Source organism: Chelon labrosus (assembly GCF_963514085.1).
Source record: "Chelon labrosus genome assembly, chromosome: 22".
Classification (NCBI taxonomy): Eukaryota; Metazoa; Chordata; class Actinopteri; order Mugiliformes; family Mugilidae; genus Chelon; species Chelon labrosus.
In genome coordinates this window covers 10,850,395-10,878,081 of record NC_140355.1, presented here as the reverse complement: position 1 = coordinate 10,878,081, position 27,687 = coordinate 10,850,395, and the positions used below count along the sequence as shown (strand labels likewise).

Genomic DNA, 27,687 nt, shown 5'->3' with positions numbered 1-27,687 from the left:
ACAGAACAAAACCCTCCATTCCTTACTTACAATGCAAACAGCTATTTTTTGTAAAACATTTCTTTCTTGTGCATATACCGTTATTTACACATCAATACATCCCTCCATCATCCAAGTCATCCAGCTATCCCTCTGTACATACAAAATGTCTTAGACTTATTTCTGTAGTTACAATTGAGATTGTTTATTGCTGTTCTCCTTGAGTTTGTCACAGCTAAATATCGCTAGTTGTATGTATCTAAACTTTGGCAACATAGGAATTGCTTGTTATGGTCTGAAGTAGATTAAAATTAGAACACGAATGGACAGAAACAGACAAACCGAGAGACTGAGATGTGGACAGTCTGTACAATAGAAGGGAACACTCTGTGCCACCCGTTATTAATCCGACCCCGATCAGTTATTCTTGCAATGTGTGGGACTGTAGAACACTGACCACTGCTGGGTCTCTGTGGAATTTCTGTTTTCATAGACGCCCATTTATACGAATGCCTTGCTGATTATTGAGTCTCTCTCTCTTCACCTCCTTTCACTCGCCTTGACCTTTTCTTCCTCTCCTCCTTTTGTCTCACTTTTAGGAGTCCCCTCAGGACAGTGCCATCACCAGGGACATTAACAGGACATTCCCAGCTCATGACTACTTCAAAGACACTGGAGGAGATGGACAAGATTCACTGTACAAGATTTGCAAGGTTTGGGCACAAACACACATTTCTCTGTGAAGTCAGCGCAGAGCGTTACGCAGACAGCCATAGAAATGAAGTCACACAGTGTCGAACAGCTGTTTGCCAAATGAGGTGTGAACCATTTTGTGGCACAAATGCAGACACACTCAGCTTCAGTCCCATCTCCATTCCATCCCACATTGACTGCTATCACACTTAAATTTACACAACGCAGTATATTTTTATCCATGTACGTGGAATCTTGTTCCAGGACTCTTTCAAGGACAGTTTGAAGCTGATATTTTGCTGCTTCTAAAGAGCAGCAAGTTAAATTCGTGTGATATACAAAATGGGTCAGGAAAACATTAGTAAGCATATAAATTACTTATTCTGTCAGAGTGGATAGATGTGATTAATTAATCCAACACAATCTCTGGCTCAGTATTTTTTTTTTATTATTATTATTTGATATTTTGCAGCCATGAAATGTGCAGCCTCATGGCCACTAATGAAGCAACTGTGCTTAGAAAACTGTATGTAATTAGAGATGTGTTATCTTAGTAACGTTAACCGCTAGAACCACCTGGAAATTATGGCATTCTCCACTGCAACTGGGTCACGTTTCCCTGGAATAAAGTGTAATTACTATGTAAATGACTTGCTCTACAGTAGGTCTGATTGCAAAGTTTGTAGAGCAGTAGTGAGTTGCCAGCACTAAAATGAACTGTTGATTAATTAACACTGCTTTTCTGTTGCTGGGTGGTTCAGTAAGTTCATAACAGTCACCGCCCGTCTAGAAAAGCAAAGCAAATTTCCAGTCGAACTAAACACAACAATAATCAGTCCAGTTCTCAGCTGACTCTCCCTCTACAGTGTGCACTCGATACAACTTGTCACAAAATACTACAATCTTCAGAAGTCATCACTCTATGTCTCATGAGAATGAACATGTTGTCACTGTATATAGTATACTATACATACATTTCAAACTATAGTTCCATAATCTGTCACGAAGGGCTTGACTGCATTGTGTTCACAGTTTTCAGTTTCATTTCATTCATTATGTATAACTCAGGTGAGGGCATCCATCTCTTCCCAGACAAGCACCTCCTCAGGTGTGTTTGAATAATTCAGTGGGCCCTCCCTTCCCTGTGTGTGTATGGATTGATCCATGCTTTGTCCCATTATTTGTGTTTGTGGCTCAGTAGGCCACGACAGCCATTTTCCTCATTCTCCCCTTTATTTCATCGATACCAACATTTCTCTCAAACCTCAGTCCTTTTCCTTTGCTTTTCTGTTTCTCTCTTTATCAGACTCAACTCATAATTCGTCCGTCCCTCACTTCAGCTGGACTTTCTGGTCCTTTCTTCACAGCTATTACTGCCACTACTTGTGCAGTTCACAGTAAAGACACAGCTGTTTCATGTGATCAACAGCATATATACAGATCAGCCACAACATTATGTCCTAATATTGTGTAGGTCTCCCTTGTGCCTTCAAAACAGCTGTGACTCGTCAGAGAGTGGACACGGGCCTTCTGAGGGTGTCCTGTGGTGTCTGGCAACAGAATGTGGTCAGTGGGGGCCTTTGGGTCCTATGGGTTGAAGGGAGGGGCTTCTGTGGATCAGGCTTGTTCCAGTGCATCCCACAGATACTTGATCAGTTTGGGATCTAGTGAATTTGGAGGCCAGGTCAACACCTTGTGCTGTTTTTCATCTTTTTTTTTTGGGTTGTTCCTAAACTGTTTTTGTGTGGCAGGCTGCATCCTGCTTGGGATGGCCGCTGCCTTCAAGGAGTGTCATTGCTATGGGGTGGGGGTGCCTGGTCTGGTCTAAGTAGGTGGTACATGTCTAAGTAACATCCACACGAATCCCAGGTCTAAAAGTTTCCCAACAGAAATTGTCACAAGACGGTCAATGTTATTCAATTCTCCTTTCAGTGGTTTTAATGTTGTGGCTGATCGGTATATATTTTCCCCTGAGCTGTTTTCTAAGACTACTTCTACTTCATCTTTTCCAAGAAAAAATCACCTCCATTTTTACTTAAGTGTTGTCAGTTTACTGTTCAGCTTATCGGCTGTGTTTTCTTTTGTCCTCTCTTTCAGGCTTACTCTGTTTACGATGAAGAGATTGGCTACTGCCAGGGACAGTCGTTCTTGGCTGCAGTGCTGCTGCTGCACGTGAGTTGACAAACCAGCAGGCTCCTGAAAAAAATCTAAGCCTTTCAAACAATGTCACGGGTTGAGAGGAATTGTTTTGCTTTCATGTGACACCTGTAGCTTTTTCAACCAACTGCAACACTGGGGGATTGGCTTGGGTTGTTTAAGTATCTACCATTTCTCAGATTCCAGACAATGGACATGCTCTTGAAAAACAGAATATATTTGTTTTATTTGTATTTATAATAGATGATGTGGTCTTTTTCATTTGTTAACATAGTTTGGCTTGCTTTTAAGCACTCCTGCTGGCCAGAGGAACTCCATCACTGCCACCTAGTGGAAAAATATTGTCTGTATTACTTTAGAAAACACAATGAGACAAGAAGGGATGTGTACAAAGTAACACAATTAAATACCTTTATGAAATGTGCAGCTTTTTATGTTATATTTATGGGTTATATTAACCACATGTGAAACTTGTATCATGGTCTGACCTGGTAAGAAGCACTGATTACTCAATCTCTTTCCGTCCTTCAGATGCCAGAGGAGCAAGCTTTCAGCGTGCTGGTTAAGATCATGTTTGATTACGGGCTCAGGGACCTTTTCAAGCAGAACTTTGAGGATCTGCATTGCAAGTTCTTCCAGCTTGAGAGACTCATGCAGGTTTGTGTTTTGCATTTGCAGATCTGAAGTGTTTTTTCCTGAACGTACATCAGTCCACTATGTTCACACACACAGTCAGAGTTATTTGGCATTTACTCACCAGTTCTACTTTTTGATCTCTCAATGGCATCATTTATACTGATGTTTGCTTTTCTCCAAATACCTTTCTTTTTGTTTATTTTTTCTTTACTGCATCTATTGATTTAATCCATTTTTTTTTTCCAATTTCTTTGTCTCCACATCCTCTTTTCTTCTTTCCTCCCCTTCGTACGTAATTTGCTTTCAACCTGTCTTTACCAGGAATATATACCAGACCTGTACAACCATTTCCTGAATGTGGGTCTAGAGGCACATATGTATGCCTCTCAGTGGTTCCTCACCCTCTTCACAGCCAAGTTCCCTCTTTACATGGTCTTCCATATAATTGACCTGCTACTGTGTGAGGTGAGTAATAAAAACACTCAGATGTTGTGGGTTTGACTTTTAACCAGTTCAGTTAAGTTATATGTATTCCATCATGACACAAACATACTTTTTTTGGCCTGAATGTGACGCTCTACCTGTCATGAGACGTGTGTCTCATAAATCAGCTGAATAATGTCATTGCTATAATGAGCGTAGTGTGGTGCTGTAACGAAGCACCACAGCAGCAGGAATTGGGAGACTGTTTAAGATTTAGTGAACTATTAACAGAACCAGGGAAGCCTTCCTCAGATCACACACAACCTTCAGACTTAGCTGAGGATTGATCTCCATGGTGGTGCAAGCTAAACAACTGTCTGCAAGATCCCATGGAAAGTTCTGTAATTACCAGTTCAAGCAGTACTAACAAATCATCTGCAAGGAAAGCTATCAGATACTGTGCATTTCCAAATATTCAAAGGAAGGTTGGTAATAGTATTAACATCGACTGCAGCAAGGCCCTTATTATGTATACAGTTTAAATATTACTCTCCCTTGTTTTTAATTAATTTTAATCTGTGATTATTCGGCATTGTGTGTTAAAAATATTTGTACATCAATTACAGTACAAAGCTGCATTAATTTTGTTCAATGTACAGTAATTAATTTGCTTAATGCGCTTTAATAATCTGTTTTTCTCAGGGCATTAGTGTGATCTTCAATGTTGCCTTGGCACTTCTGAAGGTAAGTTAAACCACACAAAAATGAATCCACACACACACACACGCACAAAACCACTGACAAACACAGCTCTGAGTAGAAGCAGGAACAGAGAGCTTGTGCCAACGGGAGCTTTGGAAAGAGTTCACACGTTGGCACATGTGAGCAGGTGAGACACATGCACACTGTCACCCTACTGTTCTGTGCTGAAAGTGGCGCACATGTTTTTTGTTGAAGGTGAGTTTTGCCAGAATAGAGTTTCAGCTATGAAAAAAAAAAAATCTTTGGAGCAACTTTTGTTTTAGATTGATTTGTAGACTTTAGATGGTTTCACATAAACCTGTTCTTTATCATATCTGTCATATCTGTTTTTTACCAAACCAAAACATTGTCTTAATAATTGTGTTTCTTCATGTTACACAAAGGAAATAAATCTTTTCTTGACAAGAATGCTTGGCTTGGATAATATAAATCTAGTCCTAACATACTTTTTTTTTTTTTTTATCATCAGACATCAAAAGACGATCTAATCCAAACAGACTTCGAGGGAGCACTCAAATTCTTTCGTGTCCCAGTTCCGAAGAGGTACCGCTCTGAGGAAAATGCAAAGAAGCTGATGGAGCTGGCCTGTAGCATGAAGGTGAGTTTAGAGCAGAAAGCAACAAGCAAGTCATTGTTCCATGTTAGCATTCAGTGGCTACGGTTATTCAGCCTCTCATTTCCTCAGACAATCACGTCATGGTCGGTTCACTATTAAGTAAGTGTTGTCAATAAGAACAGTTTAATGTCCTTTTAAATATTCAGAAATCTGTATCTGTAATACATTTTGAGATTTGGAAAGAGAAAACCCAACATGGCAAACAAGCTAGCAGCTCTGATCATTACGTGATCAGGTCAAAAATAGAAATGGATATTTTTGTTATATTAAAATCTGCATGCATCAGTGCTGCTCAGATACCAGTAGGGGTCACTATTGAACCTTATCACGGGCTTAACAGATTAAAAGAGCACACACTTCTCTCTTCCCGTATTTTTCACACACACGCTCACACCTGCGTCCTGACCTGTTTTGAACAGTCTGGCCTAGTTTAGAGGACCTGACTTTCAAGGTAACTTTGGTGTGAGATATTTATTAGCGCAAACTCTGTAAAGGAGCCAGCATGGAGAGAGATTTGAACTTTTTGCCTCTGAGTTAGACAGGTGGGCAGCAGAGAGATCACACGATGAGCTGCTTCAGCAAAAAGAATTATTGGAGAAGTTTCAGTACCCATCTTATGGGCATCACTTCTGAGTATGAATCATGAGACGGGCTGCCGATGCCTCTCAGGTGGGAGGAATAACCACTACAAAAGTGAAGATTTTGTAGTTGATGCTTCCAAATTTCACACTGCACCCATGTGAATTAAATACATTCATGTAAGAACCAAGACATATATCAAAACCTCATTTACTGCAGACTGCCTTGACAAGTTATGAAACATGTTATTTAGCAAGAGAAAATAATTCCACAAAGTAATTTGGCACTTCAGTGAACTTGGTGTGATTACTGTGATTTTAGAGCTGGAAATTAAATGTGAGTCAAGGTAGGCTAATCTGGAGCGTGGATGTCACTCTAGCGGGATTATCTGACCAGATTTACCGGTGCCCTCATTGACTAATGATTCTCTCTCCTGACTGGACCACAGATTTTATAACTTTATTCAGTGTCATCACAGATTTGTGATGCTATATCTTTAAAACAAACAGCAGCAGCACCATGATATTAATATTAGATATATAACAGTGCTAAATTTGTTTCATATTGCAGATTATCCCTCGGGTCGGTTCGTTTGGGCTTGTGTGAACAAAGCAATCGCACTCTTTTACACAACAAATAAACAAAGCTGAGCCTGGTTAGAGAGAGTTGTCTCAGCTCGATTGCAATCGCTCCCTGGAGCGGTTTGTTTGCAAAATCAACACACATTACCCATGAACCGATTTAACTACCAAGTGAACATGTTCATATACAGAACACTGGTACACGAACCACATAATAACAATACATCCCAACGCCCACATTCCTATGCTGCCTATGCTCCACTCTGAACTCGATTACAGTACAGACTGTACTGCATATTTGCTAATTTATAATGGATCAAAGTTTATATTATAAATCCCGATAACTGATGTCTATAAATCATGGCGGTAGTTGAGGGGGCCCTGGATGCTCTACTCTGTGTCCCTAATTGCTTTTCTTAGCAGTAGCTTCTGGAGACCCAGCTGTCCGTCAAGGCTGTGAGAGAGAAGATGAAAAAACAATGAGAAAGTGATGGATGAGGCAACTCCTGCCCCGAATGACCTCCCGTACTTTTTCTTTTCTTTCTCCCATTTACAGAACACATTGCAACAGAACACACTAAGAGAACGCATGCAGGCACACACGTGAGCTGAACAACATGGGGATTATGCTATCCTAGTTCTACCACATCATTAGGCGATAAATGCTCAGGGTATATGGATCACCAGGTGTATACTGTAGTATAATACTAAACCTGATTGGGAATGGAGGCGAGCGTGCAAAGACAACATTGCATTGATTGTGCAGCCTTAACTAGACACATTAAAAATTCGCAGAACAGTCAGTCGTGCTTCAGTTTGCAACTATGTTAAACCAGAGAGTAACAGAGAAACTATAAAGAAACCATAGTAGTGTGTAATACCAGATATTACATCCTAGTCCATCATTAGAAAACAGATAATTTACTGTTACTTACTATCTGTTTTATGTATTACTTGGCCATAAAATTAGGATCTGATCTTCATCTAACTCATATGTATAAAAAACACAACTTGTGTAGTCTCGTAAACACACAAAATATTGAAGACACTCATTAAATGCTCCCTCTGCTCATGCAGAAACTAAGCAAGCCTTGAGATTTAATGATGTGCAAACCTCCTTTGGTACTATCTACGGATCAGACAAGGTAATATACATATTCTAAGGATATTTGGTTTGAACACCTGTCTTGAGGGTGTTCCGCAGTATCCCTCCCTGTGGGTTTGAAGTCTGGCCTCAGGTTGCTCCAAAAGGCAAATCTTCTTCGCTTGAAGCTGTTCTGGCAGTGAGACGGACTCCCATGTTTACAGTCATCATCCTGCTGCGTCATCCAGGTTCCAACGAGCTTTTTAACTGCACAGCCACCCTGACATTATTTATAATAATAAACTTCTAGGGAAAGTTTCTGCAGTGTGCTAAATCATCTCCATCTTTATTAACTTGCGTAACCGTGTACTCATTACAGGTTTATGCAAATTAACAAATGTCGATCACTATGTCTTCTTCTCTGCATCACCAGAATGCTTTTTGTGGATCGTAAACACAGAAGATTTAAGTCTCGATTTTCTAATCAACAGTTTTAATCTTGTTTGATATGTCTCCAGGTTCATTAACTTCTGACTCCAATTAGCTTTTCATTGACGTCATTATCTTAGGAGTTCACACTCTTATTTTCTGCATACGTGATGTATTCAATGTAGACGATAACAGAATAAGTGTAACTTCGATGGAAAAACAATGAGAAACAATATCATATGACTATGTTCTAGGACAAATGTGTTGCATGTACACAGACAGCTTGCTGGATTGCATTCTTGCTTTGAAAAGCTACAGTGTTATTTTTATGTGTGCCAGTATAAGCACATTTTAAGACTATGACTATGTGAATGTGTAAATATACTGTAATATATACCTATAGCTTGTCAGTTAAATTATCGGTAGTAAAACTGGGCAATAATCACTTCATATTTTCTATTGCATGTTATTCAAACGTTGGACTGGACTAACAAAAGCCTCCATCAAGTAAAGATTAAAAATCTTGTGTCCTTGTGTACAGAAGATTGGAAAGACTCTTCCCTGGCAGCCGTCTTAAGTGCAGCAGCCAAAGACTAGTGGGCTAGTATATATTTCCTTTCTTCATCATCTTTCATGATAACCAAACATTCGTTTTTCTGGCTCTTGCTCCTCAACAGATCAGCCAGAAGAAGCTGAAGAAATTTGAGAAGGAGTACCACACCATGCGGGAGCAGCAGGAGCAACAGGAGGCCCCCATCGAGAGATACGAGGTAGACATATGCACACATATTGAGTTCACAATAAGCATGAAGATTTTGCTTTTGTCTCAGCATGACTTCTTCAACAGTTACATCAATTCTGTCTGAAATACTGCAGAAAGATAGATAAATGTGTTGCTACATCGCTACATTTTGACTGCTTCATCATAATAACCTATACAAAGTAAATCTATTTTTTGCTGTAGACCTTGACAGTCCTTGTTCCGATAATAAAAGCACCACAGCACCAGCAAAGCCATTAACTATGATTTCTGTAAGGCATGTCAAGGTTAGCACATCGGTTGTGTGCAGTACAAGGTCATCAATCACAAATACGATTTTTCTTTTGTGTCAAAAGAAGCCTCTTGCCACCTTTGAATTATTGCTTGTACAGCGGTGATATATACCATTTCAGTTGATTAGTGTAGTTTAATAATGGCTCATATTGTCAAGAGGTTTTAAAATCATTTAGAAATTCTGTTTACGTTTGATCACTGTGACATTTTTTCTTGCTTTTGTTACTTTTCCAGGTGAGCCTGAATATTTGAGTAAAAAGCATGAGAATTTGTGGATTATCTGCAATATAGACTTTATTTTAGATGTTTATACAACATTAGACAGCTATACTTAGAACTGACATCAAAGTGAAATATCTCAACAGATATGAAAAACAGAAATATAATGATCATTTAAGGAAGTTAAATAAGCAAAATCCTATGTTTCTACTTTTTGTTGGACATGTTCCGTCTCTCAGTTTACAGTAAAGCTGTTTATTGCTGTAAATGATGTACAAACAAGTTATGTCTTGTTAAACATTACAGACAGTTCCTACTATGCAATTATGCTCTTACCTGAGTGACGGGGAACTTTTACGCAATCTCAGTCTGTCTGTTGTTGCATTGCTCTGGAAACTTCTGAGCCAGGAAGAGCTGTTTACACATTCATGCACAACTCTGTATGATTAACTCCTTTTCCCTGCTGTCTCTACATTTTCCTTCCTCTTTCTTCACTTCTCTGTCTTCGTTTTCTCTTCTGGTTTGCTGTTTCGCTCTTTTCCTGTCAACATAATTTTTTTTCATCCTTTGATCTGCCTTTCTCTGTTATTCTTTTGACAACCTGTCTTTCCTGTTTCTCTTCCTTCTTTTGCCTCTCTCTTTCTGTCTCTCTCTCATCCAAAACATCCAGCGGGAGAATCGTCGGTTACAAGAGGCCAACATGCGGTTGGAGCAGGAGAATGACGACTTGGCACATGAACTGGTTAGCAGCAAGATAGCCCTGCGCAAAGACCTCGACAACGTAAGCCAAGGAGAAAGAATATATTTGTCTGATCAGCTGTCTGTGCAGCTGTTAATGAAAATGTGACTAGTCTAACAGAAGCAAGAATGTCATGTATGTGGCAAGAGTTGTGCAAGAGCTGAATTAGCAGAAGGCATAATGAAAGCGTAAGTACATACAACAAAGCCTTTATTTACTCTGAACCTTGATTTACATGGCCACAAACTGTTTGGGTGTGTGTGTGTGTGTGTCTTTTGACTTACATTGAAAAGAGAGATAGTAGAAAGAAAACCAAGAGGAAAGTAGGACAAGTCTAACTTTAAACGACCTCTAAAACACTGTGTTATTTTGTCCTGTGTGTGTGTGTGTTTCAGGCTGAGGAAAAGGCAGACGCCCTGAATAAAGAGTTGCTGCTGACCAAACAGAAACTGGTGGACTCCGAGGACGAGAAGAGACGACTGGAGGAAGAGTCTGCACAGGTTAGAGCGAATAGAAAGCCACATTAAAACTGAGCCTGCGACGAGGAAAACCGCTCCCTGAGTCTGATTTCTAAAAGTAAATGTTTTTCCTTCAAATCTCATGAGGCACACAGGGTTACAGGCAGATTGTAGGAAAGGATGGCCTGCCCTGCAACAGAAATTCTCAGGTGAAGGAATTGGTAAAAGAAGCTGCTCAAATCTCCTGGCCTCGGGTTAAGAAGGAGACTAGCATGCAATATTAATGTGTCAGGCCAAGACTCTGCAGGATTTAATTCGAACCGAAAGCAGCATCACCTGATTTAACTGGCGGGGTGTCCTTTTATAGATGTTCTTTAAAAACAAGACTGCAATTTAAATTTCCTGAGGGAGAGGTATAAATCATACCATAACTAGTCACACCTAATGCCGTTACATCCCATTTAAACATGTTTCAAGTCAGTTTATTATATATATACTTAATTTATAGCTTAACTTCCCGAATAAAGATGTCCCCAAGCATTTTCAAGGCCTTCACTATCATTTACGTTGCTTCTGTAAAGACACATCCTCTCTAAAATCAAACTTTCAATGTCAAAGGTTGTCTGTTGGTCTTTGATGGTTATTTTCTTGAGGTCAACGTATGCCTTTGAAGCCGAGGACAGACCTGTCACCCTCAGTTCCCATGTGTGTGTTCACTGCCGTCCTCCAAATGTCTCCTGTCTTGTTTAGTGTGTAGGTGTAGCGCTGAGTGATTTATGCGCTGGGGTAGAAGCTGTGTAGAGGGCATGACATTGCCCTGAGCTTCAAGTCTGCCAATACCTTTCTCTGTCTTCTTTACATGCATTGCAGTCACATGGTCTCTGGGGTCTCTGAATCTGCTTCTGTTCTTGTCCCTTCGCCACGCTACAGCTTAACGGTATCTGTGTGTGTCTGTGTTTTGTCCACAGCTGAAGGAGATGTGCAGACGAGAGCTTGATAAGTCTGAATCAGAGATCAAGAAGAACGGTTCTATTATTGGGGAATACAAGCAGGTCGGTACTACATGTCTGAAATTTAACTTGAAAAGTTTAGTAACCACGTTGATTTCTTTAAATTTGCATACACAGGACCGCTCTCTGTTTCTGTCATATTACTGATTTCTTTAAATTTGCATACACAGGATCACTCTCTGTTTCTGTCATATTACTGAAATGTGTGTCTTCCCCCACAAGTGCGTTTTAGGGAAGTGAAACTGTAAACTGGTTACACAGTTTCCTTGAAACTTTGTGAACGCTGAATTAGATTTTTAGTTTAGCCTTTAGTCTATGGCTAGTTAATATGGCCCAAAAAATCGGATCTATTTTTCTTTCTGTATTGTGGCCAAGTCACAATTTTAATAATTTTTTCTGCCTTCATAAACAAAACATTATTTTAAAACTCATAAAATGGGCTGTAATAAAACCACAAAGTGTGGTTACGTAGCCGTGCTACACCACTAGAGCGGACGGTCTTCTATAATAAACAGCTGCTGCTAAACAGAAGCATGCAGAGAGTTTGTTTTCAGCGTTTTTACTAAGGTTTTTCTGCCATTCAGGCATAACATTATGACCACCTTCCTAATATTGTGTAGGTCTACCTTGTGCCTCCAAAATTGTTGTGACTCATCAGAGAATGGACATGGGCCTTCTGAGGGTGTCTTACTATATCCAGCACCAGGACGTTGGTAGGGGAGTCTTTGGTCCTATGGGTGTAGGGGAGGGGTCTCTGTGGATCAGGCTTGTTCCAGCACATTTTTGTATTTGCTAATTCACTAATTGCATACCAGACACAATACTTCCCGGGGAAGGACAGGCGTTCCACATATTCCACAAATGGTGGCAAAAAGTAATGCGGCATTATTCCTTTTTGTTTCACGTGTTGTATCTTAATGATTAAAATTAGAATAGAGAAGTGTCAGAGAAACGACCCAAGCACTGAACGCTCAAAAGGTTGCAGGCTGGACTTGGCTGCAGACTGAAGAAAGGAATAACTCATAATGCTTAACAGGATGTAATAAAGATTGAGAGACCAAAAGCTGCCAGCAGTTGGCAGTCTTCACATAGCAATAAGTCACTGCTCGAATATTTGTTATTTTTTTAGGGCACTTACATCTCTCAAAGCACGACATTAATTAAAGGGAGAACCTCTGTTTTCTTGTTGCCGTCTTTTCATACTTTAACTAGGCCAAGCAGTCATTATCTTGAAGGTTCTCCTTCACACTCAAGGGCATCTCAACCCCCACAGTCACTACTGTGCTTGTACATTTAATCAAATCTACGCATATAGCTTTTTCTGCTGTAAATAATAGTTTTGTATATTTTGCTTTTCTTATAGTCGATTGGTGCTTTTAATATGCCTTATACTGAACTGTGGTTGTTAGAGAAGACCTCTTCCCCGTTTATCTTTCCTTATTTGGCTTGTCTAAACTCTAAACTCACATTAAGCCATTACTGTGGCAAGACCAGCCATAAATATTTAAAAATAATTTACTTTCTAAGAGTGAGCTGTTTTCATTCATTTATCAGGTATGTGAGGCAGAGAGATCTAATTTTACACACTGACCCTCACCTGAACCCAGAGTCTGTGAGCATGTTTTAAGCTTTTGTCTGTCTGAATTCCTCCTCAGATCCCATCTTGTCACTTAATGCTTAAATATAAACTTACTCAGATCAAGTGCCATTACCATCGGCATTGGGACATTATGCAACAACCCACCTCCTATTCCTCCCTGTGGAGGCAGACAGAAATAGCAGAAAGACTAATTTAGAAAAAAGACCTTAACTTTACCTGAGTCTAAAAATACTGACGGCAGATCAGACAACCACAGCTGTCTTGAAAAAGACAGGATTTGATGGTTGTGTGTCTTTGTGCGTATAGTATGGGTGAAAGCAGAAAGACTGCCAGCCGCTGCGAGCTGTGCTGAGCAGAGCCGAGTGTGAAAATGGGGCTTCTTCAAAAATAGTTCGATTTATGACAGGAAGGAAGGGGTGATGGATAGAGAGAGGGAGGAAATGAACAGAAGTGCAGAGGGGAGAGTAGAGGGAGGACAGCAGCGTTCAATCCGCTGGGATTGACATGTTGAGGGATGCCCCAAAATAGCCTGCGTTGTTTTTCAGCCCAGATAACTCAAATTATTCTTCAAATAGCATTTCCCTATTTCAGCGGCTGCGAATGCCCGAGTCTCTTTTTATGGGATTGGAGCCAAAAAAGCTCTGTGTGCTAATTGCCCCTTCAGCACAAGAGGACAGAGAAACGTCTGTTAATGGTGAAGCTAAAAACAATGTCAAGTGGTGCACTGTAATCCCTGTTGTTGGAGTGGAGCTTGTATAGTTACACTCACAGTAGCCAGATATCTGCCAGCACATGTGACGCTGCTTGTGTCTCTGAGGCCCTGTTAGCGATATGTTTCAAAATATTGGAACTCTGGACCAAGTAATGCAAAAATATATCTAGCATATTTAGTTCTCAGCTAGATGTAAATTTAGAAAGACGATGAAGCAATAAAAATGTTCCTTGAATATGTCAATTGTAAGCGTACTTCATGTATTGATATATGTTTTATTAAAGAGAAAGAAAACCCTCAGGCGGTAAAGTTACAGCAGCACCGGATGGATTATTAAGTGAAAATGTTTAGAATAAATAAGACTGAGATCAATCCTGAAATAAATTAGAATATGGAAGAAAATTTGAAACCAAAATGGCCCATGGGTGTTGAGGCTCTGCAGTCGGAGACAATAACAACGCTGTTGGAGTAAAAAAAGAAATCCTCACAAAAACTATCCTGTTCATCCTGAATTTAAATGAGCAAAATAATCCTTGACAGGTGCTTTGCAGATGGTGCAATGATAACTACTAGATTGATGGGTATCTTAAAAAGGCTGGAAATCCCACCAGAACACTCTGTCCTCCGCACCGTGTCCCTCTCAGGCCTTCTATTAATTATAGAAGAAATTTGGAAGAGAGCGAAATGCCTGCCTCCAACACAAGGACAGAACTGATGGAAGACAAAGAGGCCCCTAGACGAGACAGATCCGCTCGAAGAATATGCAAAAGCTTGGAGTAATGTCGGTTTAAAAAGAATACATGGCGAGTAAAAGGCTGAGCGAGGGCGCAGCAGCAAGCACACGAGGGTCTAACTGTTCAGTGTGGAAATCTAAGAAGGTTGGATACAGTAAAAAGGGTGATGGGAGAAAAAGATATATGCACGAAACATGCAAGAGGAGAAAGATATCTGCTGAGCTGAAGATGCTTAGATGTTTTTTTTATCTCTAAAGTGGGAGTATGAGTGTATGCTACAGAGCAGGAACAGATAAAGAGATAAGCTGTCCACAGAGAGGCGGGATGAACTCATGTACCTGTTAGGATGGCTCGTGTCACATTGATTGCTTTGTTCGTCTGCGAACTGCAGCACAGCTGTTTGTGTTTGTATGTATGCCAGCGTGTGTGGTAGGGGGAAAGAGGGGAAGCGGTGTAAAAGAGATTGGATCTATGTAAGGGTGTACACGCATGCACCTTGTACATGAACATCCTGCTGTAACATGACCTTATGACACCACTAATGGACTTTCAGTTAAGAGGATGAAAGCCACAGAGGCTGATTTACCTCAGGCAGAGTCGGGGAAAGGAACACCAGCTAGTGCGCACCTTCAATAAAGCCAGGTGGAAATCATAAAAGAAATCACGGCATTCTGAAATTTGTACTTTGAATGTTACGAGTACATCACATTTTCTTTCTTTTGTTTGCAACTTTAAGCAAAAAAGCAAATAATACGTAGATTTCATGCAGTACAAATTCACATTTTTTACATTATATCGTACAATCTTAGCAGAGCCAGTGATTTAGACTGACATATACTCATGTGATAATAACAGAATTTGTAAATTACAACTATTACCTTATTGTTGTGGTTGGATTTTCCAAGTCATGACTTTTTATCAAGGTGTTGGTTCCGTTGCTCATCCAGTTATTTATTCAGATGCACCAACGCTACTCCTTCACATTGTGTATCATCTTTGTGGGGAAACAAACTCACACAACTCTATGTCTGCATGCTGCTTTCAGAGATATATATTGTGTTTTCTTTGTCTTCATATAAAATAGGTTTTGCTTATCAGTTTTTATTTATGCATTCTGTTTTAGTCTTCTTGTTTCAGCTTACATGGTAATGGTGGTCACCGTCATAACCATGTTATTACCGACAGATCAGGAGTGTAAATGCCTGTGCAGCTTCACCTGCAATGGAAGCAGCCATATTTGCTCGTCGTGTTGATTGAACGGAGCTGCAGTGGCTGAACCGCTGATCGAGTTCTCCGCCGTCAGAAGCCGAACACGCCTCTAATCTTCAATTGTTTCTGCGTTTCCTATAGATCTGCTCCCAGCTGAGCGAACGACTGGAGAAACAACAGACTGCCACTCGAGGAGAACTGGAGAAAATCAGAGTGAGCTTTGCACACAGACACACAAAACTCAAAACGTTGCTACGCGCAATGAAACGCATGCTAGAGATTAACAGCCGGCGTTATGAGTACGAATTACACAGCTACACTTTTAGTGATAAATGTAGGAATGAATGTGTGTGACTAATATAGTTATTGAAGTCATATTACCCACTGGGTAATATGCAGTAGCAATAGCGATTCTCTAATTTCAAAAACCACCATTATCCAGGGTCTGTCCCTGCTGAATAATCAGGGTTTTAAATGTCTACTACTTCTTTAGTGCCCTTTTTTTCTATTGTTGCTCCATGCCAAAGTTATGGTTAGTGGTTATCACATCAGCATGTCTGTGAAGGTGCTTCATCATTGAGGTCATAGCGTACCCAAATGTCCATTCATGGTGGGGAATTGGGGTCTTAATAGGGACATCTCTGGGTGTTGCCTACCTGAAATTCACATGACATGGTCTGTTAACTTACCTGTAGTTGTAGGAATTTGTTTTGGTCCTGTTTTCCTTGCCCAGTGAATGGTACTCTAGTGACCCATTAATGACCAGAGACTCCAGTATCAAGGTGTGAAACAGCTCAAATACAGTTCGTCTCACTCAAAATGAGCCGTAAAATGTAACTATATCGGAAATACCCAACAGTATCACAGCAGAGTGGAAAAAATCCAGCTGCCACCTCCATGTAAACCTTAAGATCCTGAAATGGACAGACACAGTTTTGATCTTTCACCCCTGAGTTGACAGGTACCCGGAGATCCATGTTGCCATCACATTGTCTTTACTGGCAGTGAAATCAAAGTTTTTGGGAAAGAGTGAGGAGTCGGGCCAAAGGAGCCTCGCACACCTGACTTCCATCACTTGCACGCTTGGCTTGTGAACTGTTAGTTTGGACTGTAGCTGGGAGGAAGGCCATTTTGGCAGAAAGATCTGTGAGGGCTGCAAAGGAAGCAGCTGTATGTGTGTGTGCGTGTGTGTGTGTGTGTGTTTGTGTGTGTGTGTTTGTGTGTGTGTGGAGGTAAATGCCTGCAATTTCCACTTGATTTTTTTCCCTCTAATTTAATAATAATGGTTCAGAATTTCAATAAACCGTCAGCAGATGCAGTTCTAACGCTGACATGCAGTGAATGATAGATAATTGTATGTTTTAATTAGGCATTTCAAATAACGTACTGACATAGTGTTTCTCCAAAACTGTATTTAAAGTGACAGCATTCGCAGCTCAAGCACTCTTCATTAATTCATCCACTTCTCTGCAGCGATGAGGCTCGAAATGTTACGTATAATTACTCTTCAGCTTTATTGTCACTTGACAGTTTAATCCTTATGAAATGTAATATTTTAATAAAATATTAATTTGATGGAATATTCCCAGCAGAACGGGCGACGGTGTCGCTAAGGCGCGCTACCTTGTAAAGTGCTGCAGACTGTACTGCTTACTACTGTAAACTCCAGGCACTAATCTGTCTAGAATAACCTCGGAGGCGTCAGCCTGCTGGTCTGCTTGCCACGAGCCAAACTTGGAAAGAGAAAGTGAAGTAAGAATGCTCTTGCCTTAGGTAGAATAGACTTCCTTCTCCCAGAACAAGAAAATCATTTAAGTGAATCAACATAAAGAAACTAGGAATTCCTAAAAGGGCTTCAGTATAGCACTATAGTCAGGTTGGCTCTATTTGTTTTCTGTTGCTGCCTACCCAATAATAGCCCAGCTCAGACAAGGGCACCCAAAAAGAGCTCTTTCACCAAATGGAACGGCGGAGTGCAGCCCTCGGACAAGAGGAGACACAGTTGGCTTGTACAGCTACTGCACTAATGAGCTGCTGTCCTTCACAAACTAAACACAGCACTGTTCTCAAATTATAAAAAAAAAAACAAAAAAAAAACTGACTTACTGCCAGAGGACAGCTGGAGCACATTGCAGAATAACTTGATCGTAAATATCTGCATTCGGTTTAGACATTTTTCTTCTTGGATTTTTCTTACTCACACATGTCTGCATTCTTTATGTGTCTATGGTGGTGTAGTCACTTTTATGTACAGTGCTGGGCCATATATTATCAAACCTGAAACATCTATTTAGGCTTCTACCTGGAATCATTCTTTTATTGCACATCTGCTGCTCAAATAAATCCACTCTATTGACTGGAAGGCTGTGAGACGTGGATAGTTTTAACTAAAAAATATTCAAGCTAACCTCTTCTGTTTTCTCTCTGTCTCTCCTCTATCTTTGTCTGCAGTCCAAAGTTGAAGGCTGCGAGAAGTGCAGCAGCCTTTTCAACAAAGAGGGTCGCGTGCGGGCCGCCGTGACCTCGGCGCCTTCCGGGGGATCCGAGGAGACCGATGAGGAGAAGGAGGGTCTGAAGAACCAGCTGAGGGAGATGGAGCTGGAGCTAGCCCAGACCAAACTGCAGCTGGTGGAGGCTGAGTGCAAAATCCAGGTACGCCAACACACACGGTTTCAGAGAGGTCAGTGCGCAGAGTTGTAGACGTGTGAACAACTGTCTGGAGGAGGCTGGGAGTCACGACGTGTCCTTTGAGCTGCATCGATATGACTTGAGTCAGACGAGCTGCCATCACGACTCCTCTAGCTGGTGCAGAAACAAATAATCAAGCAGGCCTTGACTGCTGCACTGCTACACATTCAACTCTCCACTTGACAGCTTATAGGAACATATCAAAGACATTGTAATTGGAAGAATATTGTTGGCTTTATAATAAGACTGGAGGTTTATTTCTATTCTCTCCAATCATACAGATATTGGATGTTGAGGGATATTAATTTCTTTATATCTAGACTACCTTCTTTTATGTGACATAGAAGTGAAACGTGAAGCCATATTTCTGCTCTAATGACTTTATCAACCCAGACAAGCCGAGGTCAGAGAAATAAAAGCAGAACATTTGCTAATAAGAAGATACAGATGAATTTACTTTTGTAAATAAACTATTCACGATACATAAATGTTTCTGATTGGCTGCCACAAAGAGGACAGAAGAAGAGGATCTCAGATGATTAATGGCGTCTCTTAGAGTGGGCAGCTGCTGACTGAGTGGTGCAAATAGAAAAAAAAATAAAAAATGCTGCCATTAATAGGATTTTAATTTGTTCTTCAATCAGGACCTGGAGCACCATCTGGGGCTGGCTCTCAACGAGGTGCAGGCCGCCAAGAAGACCTGGTTCAACCGGACGCTCAGCTCCATCAAGACCGTCACTGGGACCCAGGGCAAGGAGACCACCTAACCCAATAACCCCCCCCCCCCCATCCACATAGTTTTAACCAGACCGTGTGTGGAGCTCAGTGCAACTCATCACACTGAAACCTCTGGACCCCTAACCCATCGGGCCATAACTTTAACATGAACATTAACCGTTAAACCCCAGGATCTCCTTTGCTACGGACTGTGTAACTTCTTCACCTTATCAGAAATGTCCTCGTGTTTCCCTCGTCCCACCTCTCCCGGCCTAATTCCCCCCTCTCCACCCTGAATGACTACAGCCGACAAGATGCTGATGAGAAGGGGTTGAAAACACAATATGAAGTACCACTCACCCCCCCTCAGAGACAATGTGCTTCCACCGGTCACAGAAAGAGAAAAAAAAAAAAGAGAAATGCTTCTGTCTTTGTACTGCTGATATTAAAGACCCACAGAAGGAAGGTAAGGACATCAGAACTGTAACTGTCCTGACGGGATAGAGAAGAAAACACTCCGTCCTCACCTTACCGCTCTGTTCGCCCCTCCCCCTCTAAACTACTGGCACAAAAACAACCAGTCCCTGTAAAGTTATTATTTTTTTGTTTTTTGTTTGTTTTCGGTACGAGAGCTAATAGACGCCTTTTCAGAACTGAGCTTTTTCTAATTTACGTTGAACAATACCTTTCTTTTTCTATGTACGTTCACGAATGTGCTTATGTAAAGAGGATGAGTGTGTGTGTTAAGTGCGCATGTTTTTTTTGTTGTCAGGTGTATGCGTTCACGTGCGACTGAGGGAAAAAAAAAAAGTTTGAACGCATAAAAAAAAAACGACTGAAACGATGTGTATAAAAGAAAGAAGCAGGGAGTGTGTGGAAGTCCAAGGGAAAGAAAAAGCACTAAGGTTATGAGTGTGTGCATGCATGTATGGGGAAAAAACAAAAACGTTTTTTCCCGGTTGTCCAGTTTCATTTGTTCAAATGTTTATATGCTAAAGAGAAGTTTGCTGACAAAGCCTTGACCTGAAGGTTGATGCCGATGATACTGGTGGATGTGAATATGTGATTTACGGTAAAGCTTAGAAGCTGTTGAGAAGCCCGACAGCAGTGAAATTTCAGATGTTAGAGAAAAAAAAAAAAAAACATACATGAGGTTTGTTTGGTTTGGATCTTTCAGCACAAAGACACTCAAAAAGCTCAAAACCATTCAAACCTCTGTGCGTGGCAACGTGGCTGAGACCCAGAGCGCTGCGATGTTTCTTAGAAGCCTGAATAGGCGTAAAGTCGAAAATGGAAAACACACACTCGGACCGTTGTAATTCCTGCCGCACTTAAACACACCTTCAAAACCCCGCGTCTCCCCCTCTCGGCGGCACCAGCTGCTCTGCGACCTTTGAACTCGGCTGGCGGGGTCGCGTTTAAACGCTGCTCTTGTTTAGTCCTCAAGAGCCGGTCAGATCTTCGGGATTAGTTTCACCGCTACAACCCACAAACCACACGCAAGTTACGTTTATATAAAGCCAAAACAGACCTGGCCACTTTATTAGGAACACCTGCTTGTTAAAATAGAAAGATGCAGACGCGGTGGGGAGGTTCATGGGAGGATATGTGATCTGAGATAAGGTACGGGTGTCTGTGCAAGATTAGACATCTTTATAGAGGATGGTGCAGGGAAAAAACAGCACCTTGTAGGACAGAAAATATGTTTAAACGCATCAGGAAGGCCACAAAGATGCAGGTAAGAGCAGTGAAAGGTGTCAACAGCAGGATGCAGAGGGACATGTAATAATTATTCTTGGCCTGACTTTCGTTTCTGACAGCTACTGGATGAGGCAAGAGTGCGTGGGTGATCACTGCGCTATGTGATAGGACAATGACGCAACAAACTACAGTCACAGGGTCAGAATTTGTCATAAAAATGTTCTTTGTGGTATCAGAGGTAGAAGCTGATGGTTTACTTCTGATTTGACTGTTTTTAGCTCACAATACAATCCCTCAACGGCCACAATGTACAGTCACATCGTCATCTCGAGATGGCTCCAGGAACATGACAGAAACTTGTATTTTTTTCCGGCTGCCTGCTCTCGACTCGGCGCGGAGCACCTTTGGGATGAAGCTGAGCAGGATAAGCGCGGCACAAAAGAAATCTCACAGCTCACAAGAATCTGCCGGATTTGATCGACGTTATCGAACCGGCGCGGAGCAAAAACCCCCGTGAAACCTTCCCAGCACCCTGATAAATTCACGCCTCGGAGCATTCATTCCGCTCTGGAGTCAGAGGCAGATGTTACTTGGGTGTGAGAAGATTTAAATATTGAAGTGTCCACCCGGCGCTCACACACACACACACACACACGAACGGCCCAACATGTAACTCTGCACCTAAAGTGTGGATCAGTGTCGCAGGAGTTACAGCACCAGGATTTCAAAGCAATGTCATCAGAGGTCAACGTAGAGGCCAGACACCATAAATCAGTCCAGGGGGGATGAGGGGGTTATTAAGTGCTTGCGTGTGTTTCATATTTAGCTAACTCAAAAGGGCGCTAAACAATATTTCAACTTCTCGTCATACTTCAACATATACGACTGATAAAAGCTTCATTTGTGTTGCCAGCCCTAAAATTAACTGTTACTGTAAATCTAACTTGGGAGATGGAGTCTGATTGGCTGGAATCTGGTTGTGCTGTCAGAGGTCGACAGAAACAAAGGGCCATCACTCTAAAGGCACTGGGTTGTATATAACAAACATTAAAAAAAAAGACATGAATATTGAGCTTTTGTTGATGATTTTCTACTCTAACTATAACTAATGTTGCCTACTTGTACCCACCCACCTGCTGCCGTGCTACCGTTTAATCCACAACAATGTTTTTAACGTTTTTTTTTTTTTTTTGTTTGTTTCCTTTTGCTCCAAGCTTCTCAGTCTGACTGCTGTTTGGCTAATTAAATGCCAAAACGTAGCTTTATCATCCGACGACAAAACCATTATCAACGTGTGGAAATTGTAATAGTGTAGAATGCATTGTGTATACTTCATGAATTTCAATATAAAGATATCAACACACGAATATCTTGGCCTCTTGTCTGTTTTTACATCTTCTGAATAAGTATACATTGAAATAATTAACCTGAATCTACAAGTTACTGTTTGTGAAACTGAAAGAAATGGAAAAATAAGGCATTTAGGATCTGTTAAAAGGTCCAGTGCGTAGTGTTTAAGGACATCTCTTTGCAGAAATCGAATTTAATATTCACGATTATGTTTTGAACCCTCTGTGACGTCACCCGTATGAGGTCTTAAGCACTGTTTTGAAGCTCAGTGTGGTTGCTCCTGCTCCGGCCGGTGCCAACTATACCTATTTCTCGGCTATTTTAAAAATGAGCTAACAGGTGGAGCTAAGGCAAGCAGCTAGTGATCTACGATGGGACTTGCCTGTCAAGTAGCCACGCTCTTAAGTAGTGATATATTTAAGCCTTAATAAAATTTAAATAGGTAAAAAACACACCCTTTGTATTTTTTGTCATACATGGAAAAATTAGCAGTTAGCTATAGAGACCGACACTGTTTTTTGCAAAAGGCTGTAAAGTTTTTTTTTTTTTTTTTTGCAAAATTAGGTATTTTAACATGGACGTCTATGGAGCCAGCCTCAAGTATCCATTGTATTTTTCATTTTTGAAATGAACGGAGATGTAGATTCTCTTACGCGCTTGAAAAGGGAGGTGTCATCAGTTGGTTGCAATCTGTAAACTGACAGCTAGGTGGCACTAAATCCTACACAATGGACCTTTAATCATAGAATTAACAGGAAATATCCAATATGGATGGACTGCTATAAACTAAAAATTTCTAGGTCAATTTCTGGATAGTCAGTGATTTAAGGCCATCAAAAGCGCTACCAGAGCATTAGTGACAATTATTTAGCTTATAAAATAACCGGCAACAAAAATGGTACAAGGCCAACTTAAACTGGGGATTAAGCTTTTCCACATTAACATTTACCTTCCCCTTTACACGAAAATATGTATTTTACTTTGTTTACACAATGCTGAATGCTAATCTGAGGATTGTGTAACACAAATGAGCAGGTTGAGTGCTTTCAGCAGGATTACAAAGTCTAAATATTTAATTTGACTGTGAACGTGTGTTAGACACATTTTCTTTTATTATTATTATTTTGTTGATTTGTGGTGCCAAATATTCACTCTATGCTCCTTTTGCTTCCAGCTCAGTTCATATATTACGAGTCCTACTTGTCAAAAATGGTCCTCTTTTCACGAAGAGTAGCTGCTGAATCAAAACATCATCTGGGCCTTTTTGACCCTGCTTTCCCACATCAACAACTTGCAGATAGAAATGAAACGCTGCAGCTCTGGAGGCTCTTAATGAGACGCCACAAGAAGTAAGAAGACTTAAGGTTGTGGATGTTTTGCTCCTTTATCTGTGTCTTTTAGTTTTAAAGGCAGCGTCTATAAAAAACCACGCAGCCTCGCATGTCTGCTTTCCTCTCCAGTTCCTCACCAGCGTCTCGTGTTGCAGCCGAGAAGGTGAGAGAGATAAAAGAGGCCCGCGCAGTTATAATGAGACTTCTCTAAGTCACCTCTTGGGAACACTTCTCCAGAAATCTGAGAGAGTTTTAAACATAAAAATAAACCCGATTCTTCTGGCTAATTATGTGAAAACAGCCTCTATCTGTCAGACACTTAAACAAGCCTTTTCCCTGGAGCTGCATGGAAATCTCTTCGCGGCTTGTACTCACTTTGGCTCCAGATCCATCGCTCATCTTCTCCCTCAAAGAACATGCCTCATAGCATATGGCTGCATTGTTATCTGTGTCAGGGATGAGCTATTTTCTGCCTCGGCATCGGTGTATTAAATCTACCTTGCTCACTGCCTGTACTGCTGGTCTTAGATATATCATTCGGGGTGTTTATAACTTAGAGCGGACCCATAAAATTATCACCTTTAGTGATGACGGCCGCTGGGATCTTGGATCCGCGTCGGGGGTTGCAAGGTTGCAAAGCAGCAGGCATGGCGAGTTGGAAAGCCAAGTACCTGCAGCGGCTGGAGGTAACGAGCGTCAGCATTATGCAATCAGCGTGACACCTTGTCTCCCTCCTCTTTCTGTCCCGCGTTACAGAGCTATAAATACAACCAGCAGCCGGCAACAAAGTAACACGCAAAGGTGGCACGCTGATGGATGGCTTCTTGGGTTGCTGCTCGCTTCAGTCATTGGTGAAGTGCGCGGCGGGGATGAATCTGTTTGGACCTTTGAGCCTCCCAACAACCTCTTGAACTCCCTGTCACCTGATCTCCAGGCTGCACACACTGGCACACACACACTGGCACACACACACAGTTCCACGCTGCTTTGGCTATAGATGTGTAAACTAAGCACATAAACAGTACTGAAGGAAATTTTAAAACTTAAGATAGCTATCTAAATTATAGAGAGAATATTGATACAACACTATTTTTAACACCAGTGAAACCATTGTATTAGTACGCACCAAGTATACACACAGGAAAAAGGACCTTTCATCAACTGATAAATCATATGGCTGATAAAATGTCAGCAAATAAAAATAATCTATCAAAACCCAAGCTGCCTTACTATAGGTAAAGTGGGTATAGCGGACCAAAGGCCGAAGTTTCCTTAAACAAGGCACTGAGCCCTGACTTGCCCCCAGTAGCTTGGCACTGGTGTGTAAATGTGTGTGTGATTGCGTTAACAAATGTGTCACTTTGACGGCGAAGAGCTTCTAGTTCCAGTCGGTACAAACTTTAATATGAGACCAGATATAAGTGCAGATTTATTTTCTCTTGGGCAACGAATTTGTGGTGAAATCAAGCAATAGTTTCATCTCTGTTTGATGGTATCCATGAGAATATTCTATCCTAGAATCAATCAATCAATCAATCATCTCTTGTTCAGGGACGCACACTGACTTGGAAGGACTCTATGTGAATGTTTGGATATTTTTAGCATAAGTCCTGAGCGTTGTATCTCATTAGTCTTATTCGCTCATGTGAGCTTTTCAGGAGCTACATTTGCTGCGGCCAATCATTTTGCTATCGTTTCCCACTTAATGAACAATTAGCCCCGAGGGCGATCTCAGGGGAAAACGGATAATTTTCTGAATCCGTGAAATCAGATTAACATGTTTTTTTTTTAGTTAGATACGGAGAGCTGAGAAAAATAATGAGCGATTCCACTCTAAAATGTCTTAATTTGTGAAAAAAAATTATATAAAACAGGGTCTTATCCTCAGAAGTCAGAAATGGCTGGCTAATATGTGAGAGTAAGAAATTGAGCGAAAGTTAATGATGCAATGTGTCCGACAGTTTTATTCTCATTACTTACAATTTAGGATCCTCAAAGTGCTCTATGGGGATATCATATAACAAGACAAAGTTTAGTTTATATGCTGTGCAAAACACTCGTACAGAACATTGCTCTACAGCGCCCCTGGTGGTCGAAAATCCACAGGGTGTCTTTAATCAGTCGTGTTAGCATTTCTTTGTATGTTTCTTGGAATACAAGCAACAGAAACAAAGTATGACTTTTAAATTCATGTGAATATTCCAATGGATTTAGGGGTTTAAAATGCAATGTATCTGTTCTGACTGAAATTATTCTCTCCTGCCCTAACACAACCATACTTACAGTATAATGCAAAAAGAAATAAATATACCATCCAACACCATTCTTGAATGTTGTAGAGGAAAAGGAAAGAAGCTTAAAAACATCTTTGAAGTTTTCTCTCCTTGTTTGTTTGTGCACAACACTGGTATTCATATATGAAATTATTGACGATCTGCGTGTGCTCACATAGCTTTGAGCTTTAGTTGTTTGTAGGCCTCATTAAATCTTCACCAGTAATGTTGTCATCTATAAACAGGCACTGATGTCCCGCGTCAGGAGAAGAGGGAGGGGGGTTAGTCCTGTCAGGTTACCCTGATTTGTGAGGATTTCACAGTTTCCTCTTACTCACTGAAATACAATACAGGCTATTTGAAAAAGTTGTCAACAGTCCAAGGTCATTTATTGCATGGCAGTGTACAAATCTGCGCCGCGCTTACGGATGCCTCTGGTATACCGTGTCTGATTAGGTTTCCAGATTAGTGTATGCATAACTGTGAGATCAGGAAATGGTGTGTGACGGGGGAGGGAGACGGCACACGGCCAGGTTTCATCACCAAAATATGATCTGATATTTTTGATTCGGTTCATTTTCCATCTTCCTCCTCCTCTTCTTAGCGTGCGCTCCAAGACAAGTCTTTACAGTAGACGCTGTTTGTTGTTGTTGATTTTTGACAACTCTTTGTGTAATTCCTTGATTTCAATTTTAATTTTTTGGTACTTTTGAGGGGAAATGACACAATAAAAAGTAAGCTTTAAGCAGGGATTGATACCACTAAAGAGCATATACATCCATAACACAATCTACTGATAATGAGCTTGGTCCAAATAATCAGGACGAGTTCATCCACTCTGTCCTGTGTGCTTTCTCTCAGACAAAAAGCACACTGTTTGTGTTTGTTGCTTATTCTGAAAACGCACATGTGCACAAACCCTCAACGCTTGGCGGGATGATTGGCAGCGGTGGCTGTGTGCTAATGGTGTTGACTGCTGGAGATGTCACTGGATCCTCAGACTCTGCCATCAGCAGGCCTTCTCTAAAGATGACTGACAGCTCATATTTCTGAAGCGCCATGTGCTGAAACTCTTAAGACAAACTTGCCAGTTGTGTTCCGTAACCTTGACTCTGGATTCAAACGTTATCACCTTTAGGCCTCAGAATGATTACATCGGTGGAGCTATTGCACATTGGAGCGACATTCATGGTCCTCAGAGGATGAATCTTTGAATTTACTGATCCCATGACCTTTGACAGACAGGACAGACAGAAATTTTGTACAATGGAAATTGACGGAAAGTAAAGAAGAACACTTTCTCTCGTTGAGTACACAAACCTGTGGGCCGTTGAGTTCCTCAGAGTAGCCAATGAGCGACAACAACACTTCTCCAGAAATGACAAAATGTACAAATAACAGCACTTTTACTTAAAGACAGTGTGTAGAACTTAGGCTAAGCCACTAGTTTATGGTGAATAGTGTTCCTGAAGTCTGTTACAGTGCAGAAGATTTGGGATTGTTAATAGTGCTATTGTTAGCATGGTTAGAAGCAAAGCTAAGATAAGAACATAGTAAAAATCATAGTTGCTGAACATGTTAGCATTTGTTTTTTTTATTGTGGCAAAATGCAATCCTGTTTTGTGCTCAGTTGTGCCGACTTCGTTTTTTTATGTAGAGTGTCTAATGAATAGATTGTATAGACTGTATAAAATATGGACAATGCATCTCCACTTCCATATAGTCCATTCCATTGGTCAAACTGGTGCTAGAATTCCAGGGATACGGGCAGCAAATGATTTGACTTTGTGCTTTAGTATTTTGGTTCGGCCCAAGTCCCACTAACATGGAGGAGGTGGAGCTTATGATCTATACTGCAGCCAGCCACCAGGGGGAGCTCTACTTGCTTTGGCTGCACTTTTGAGGAGCTGTCGTCCATCTTTATTTACAGTCCATGGTGTAATGCTTCCTTCA

General features: G+C 41.0%; 1 protein-coding gene across 2 annotated transcripts in view; it reads left to right on the top strand.

The window, feature by feature from the left end:
* The window catches only part of rabgap1 (RAB GTPase activating protein 1), a 67,161-nt gene extending 45,022 nt beyond the window's left edge, over window positions 1–22,139 (top strand). For both annotated transcript variants that reach the window (XM_084572192.1, XM_084572191.1), the window contains 13 exons: window positions 579–692; window positions 2,770–2,844; window positions 3,361–3,486; window positions 3,787–3,930; window positions 4,591–4,632; window positions 5,120–5,248; window positions 8,617–8,709; window positions 9,883–9,993; window positions 10,347–10,451; window positions 11,378–11,461; window positions 15,816–15,887; window positions 18,126–18,326; window positions 19,007–22,139. In XM_084572192.1, coding sequence (XP_084428318.1) covers window positions 579–692; window positions 2,770–2,844; window positions 3,361–3,486; window positions 3,787–3,930; window positions 4,591–4,632; window positions 5,120–5,248; window positions 8,617–8,709; window positions 9,883–9,993; window positions 10,347–10,451; window positions 11,378–11,461; window positions 15,816–15,887; window positions 18,126–18,326; window positions 19,007–19,129 — 1,419 coding nt within the window. In that variant the 3' untranslated portion in view covers window positions 19,130–22,139. The remainder of the gene's footprint in view (window positions 1–578; window positions 693–2,769; window positions 2,845–3,360; window positions 3,487–3,786; window positions 3,931–4,590; window positions 4,633–5,119; window positions 5,249–8,616; window positions 8,710–9,882; window positions 9,994–10,346; window positions 10,452–11,377; window positions 11,462–15,815; window positions 15,888–18,125; window positions 18,327–19,006) is intronic.
* Window positions 22,140–27,687: the final 5,548 nt, after the last annotated feature.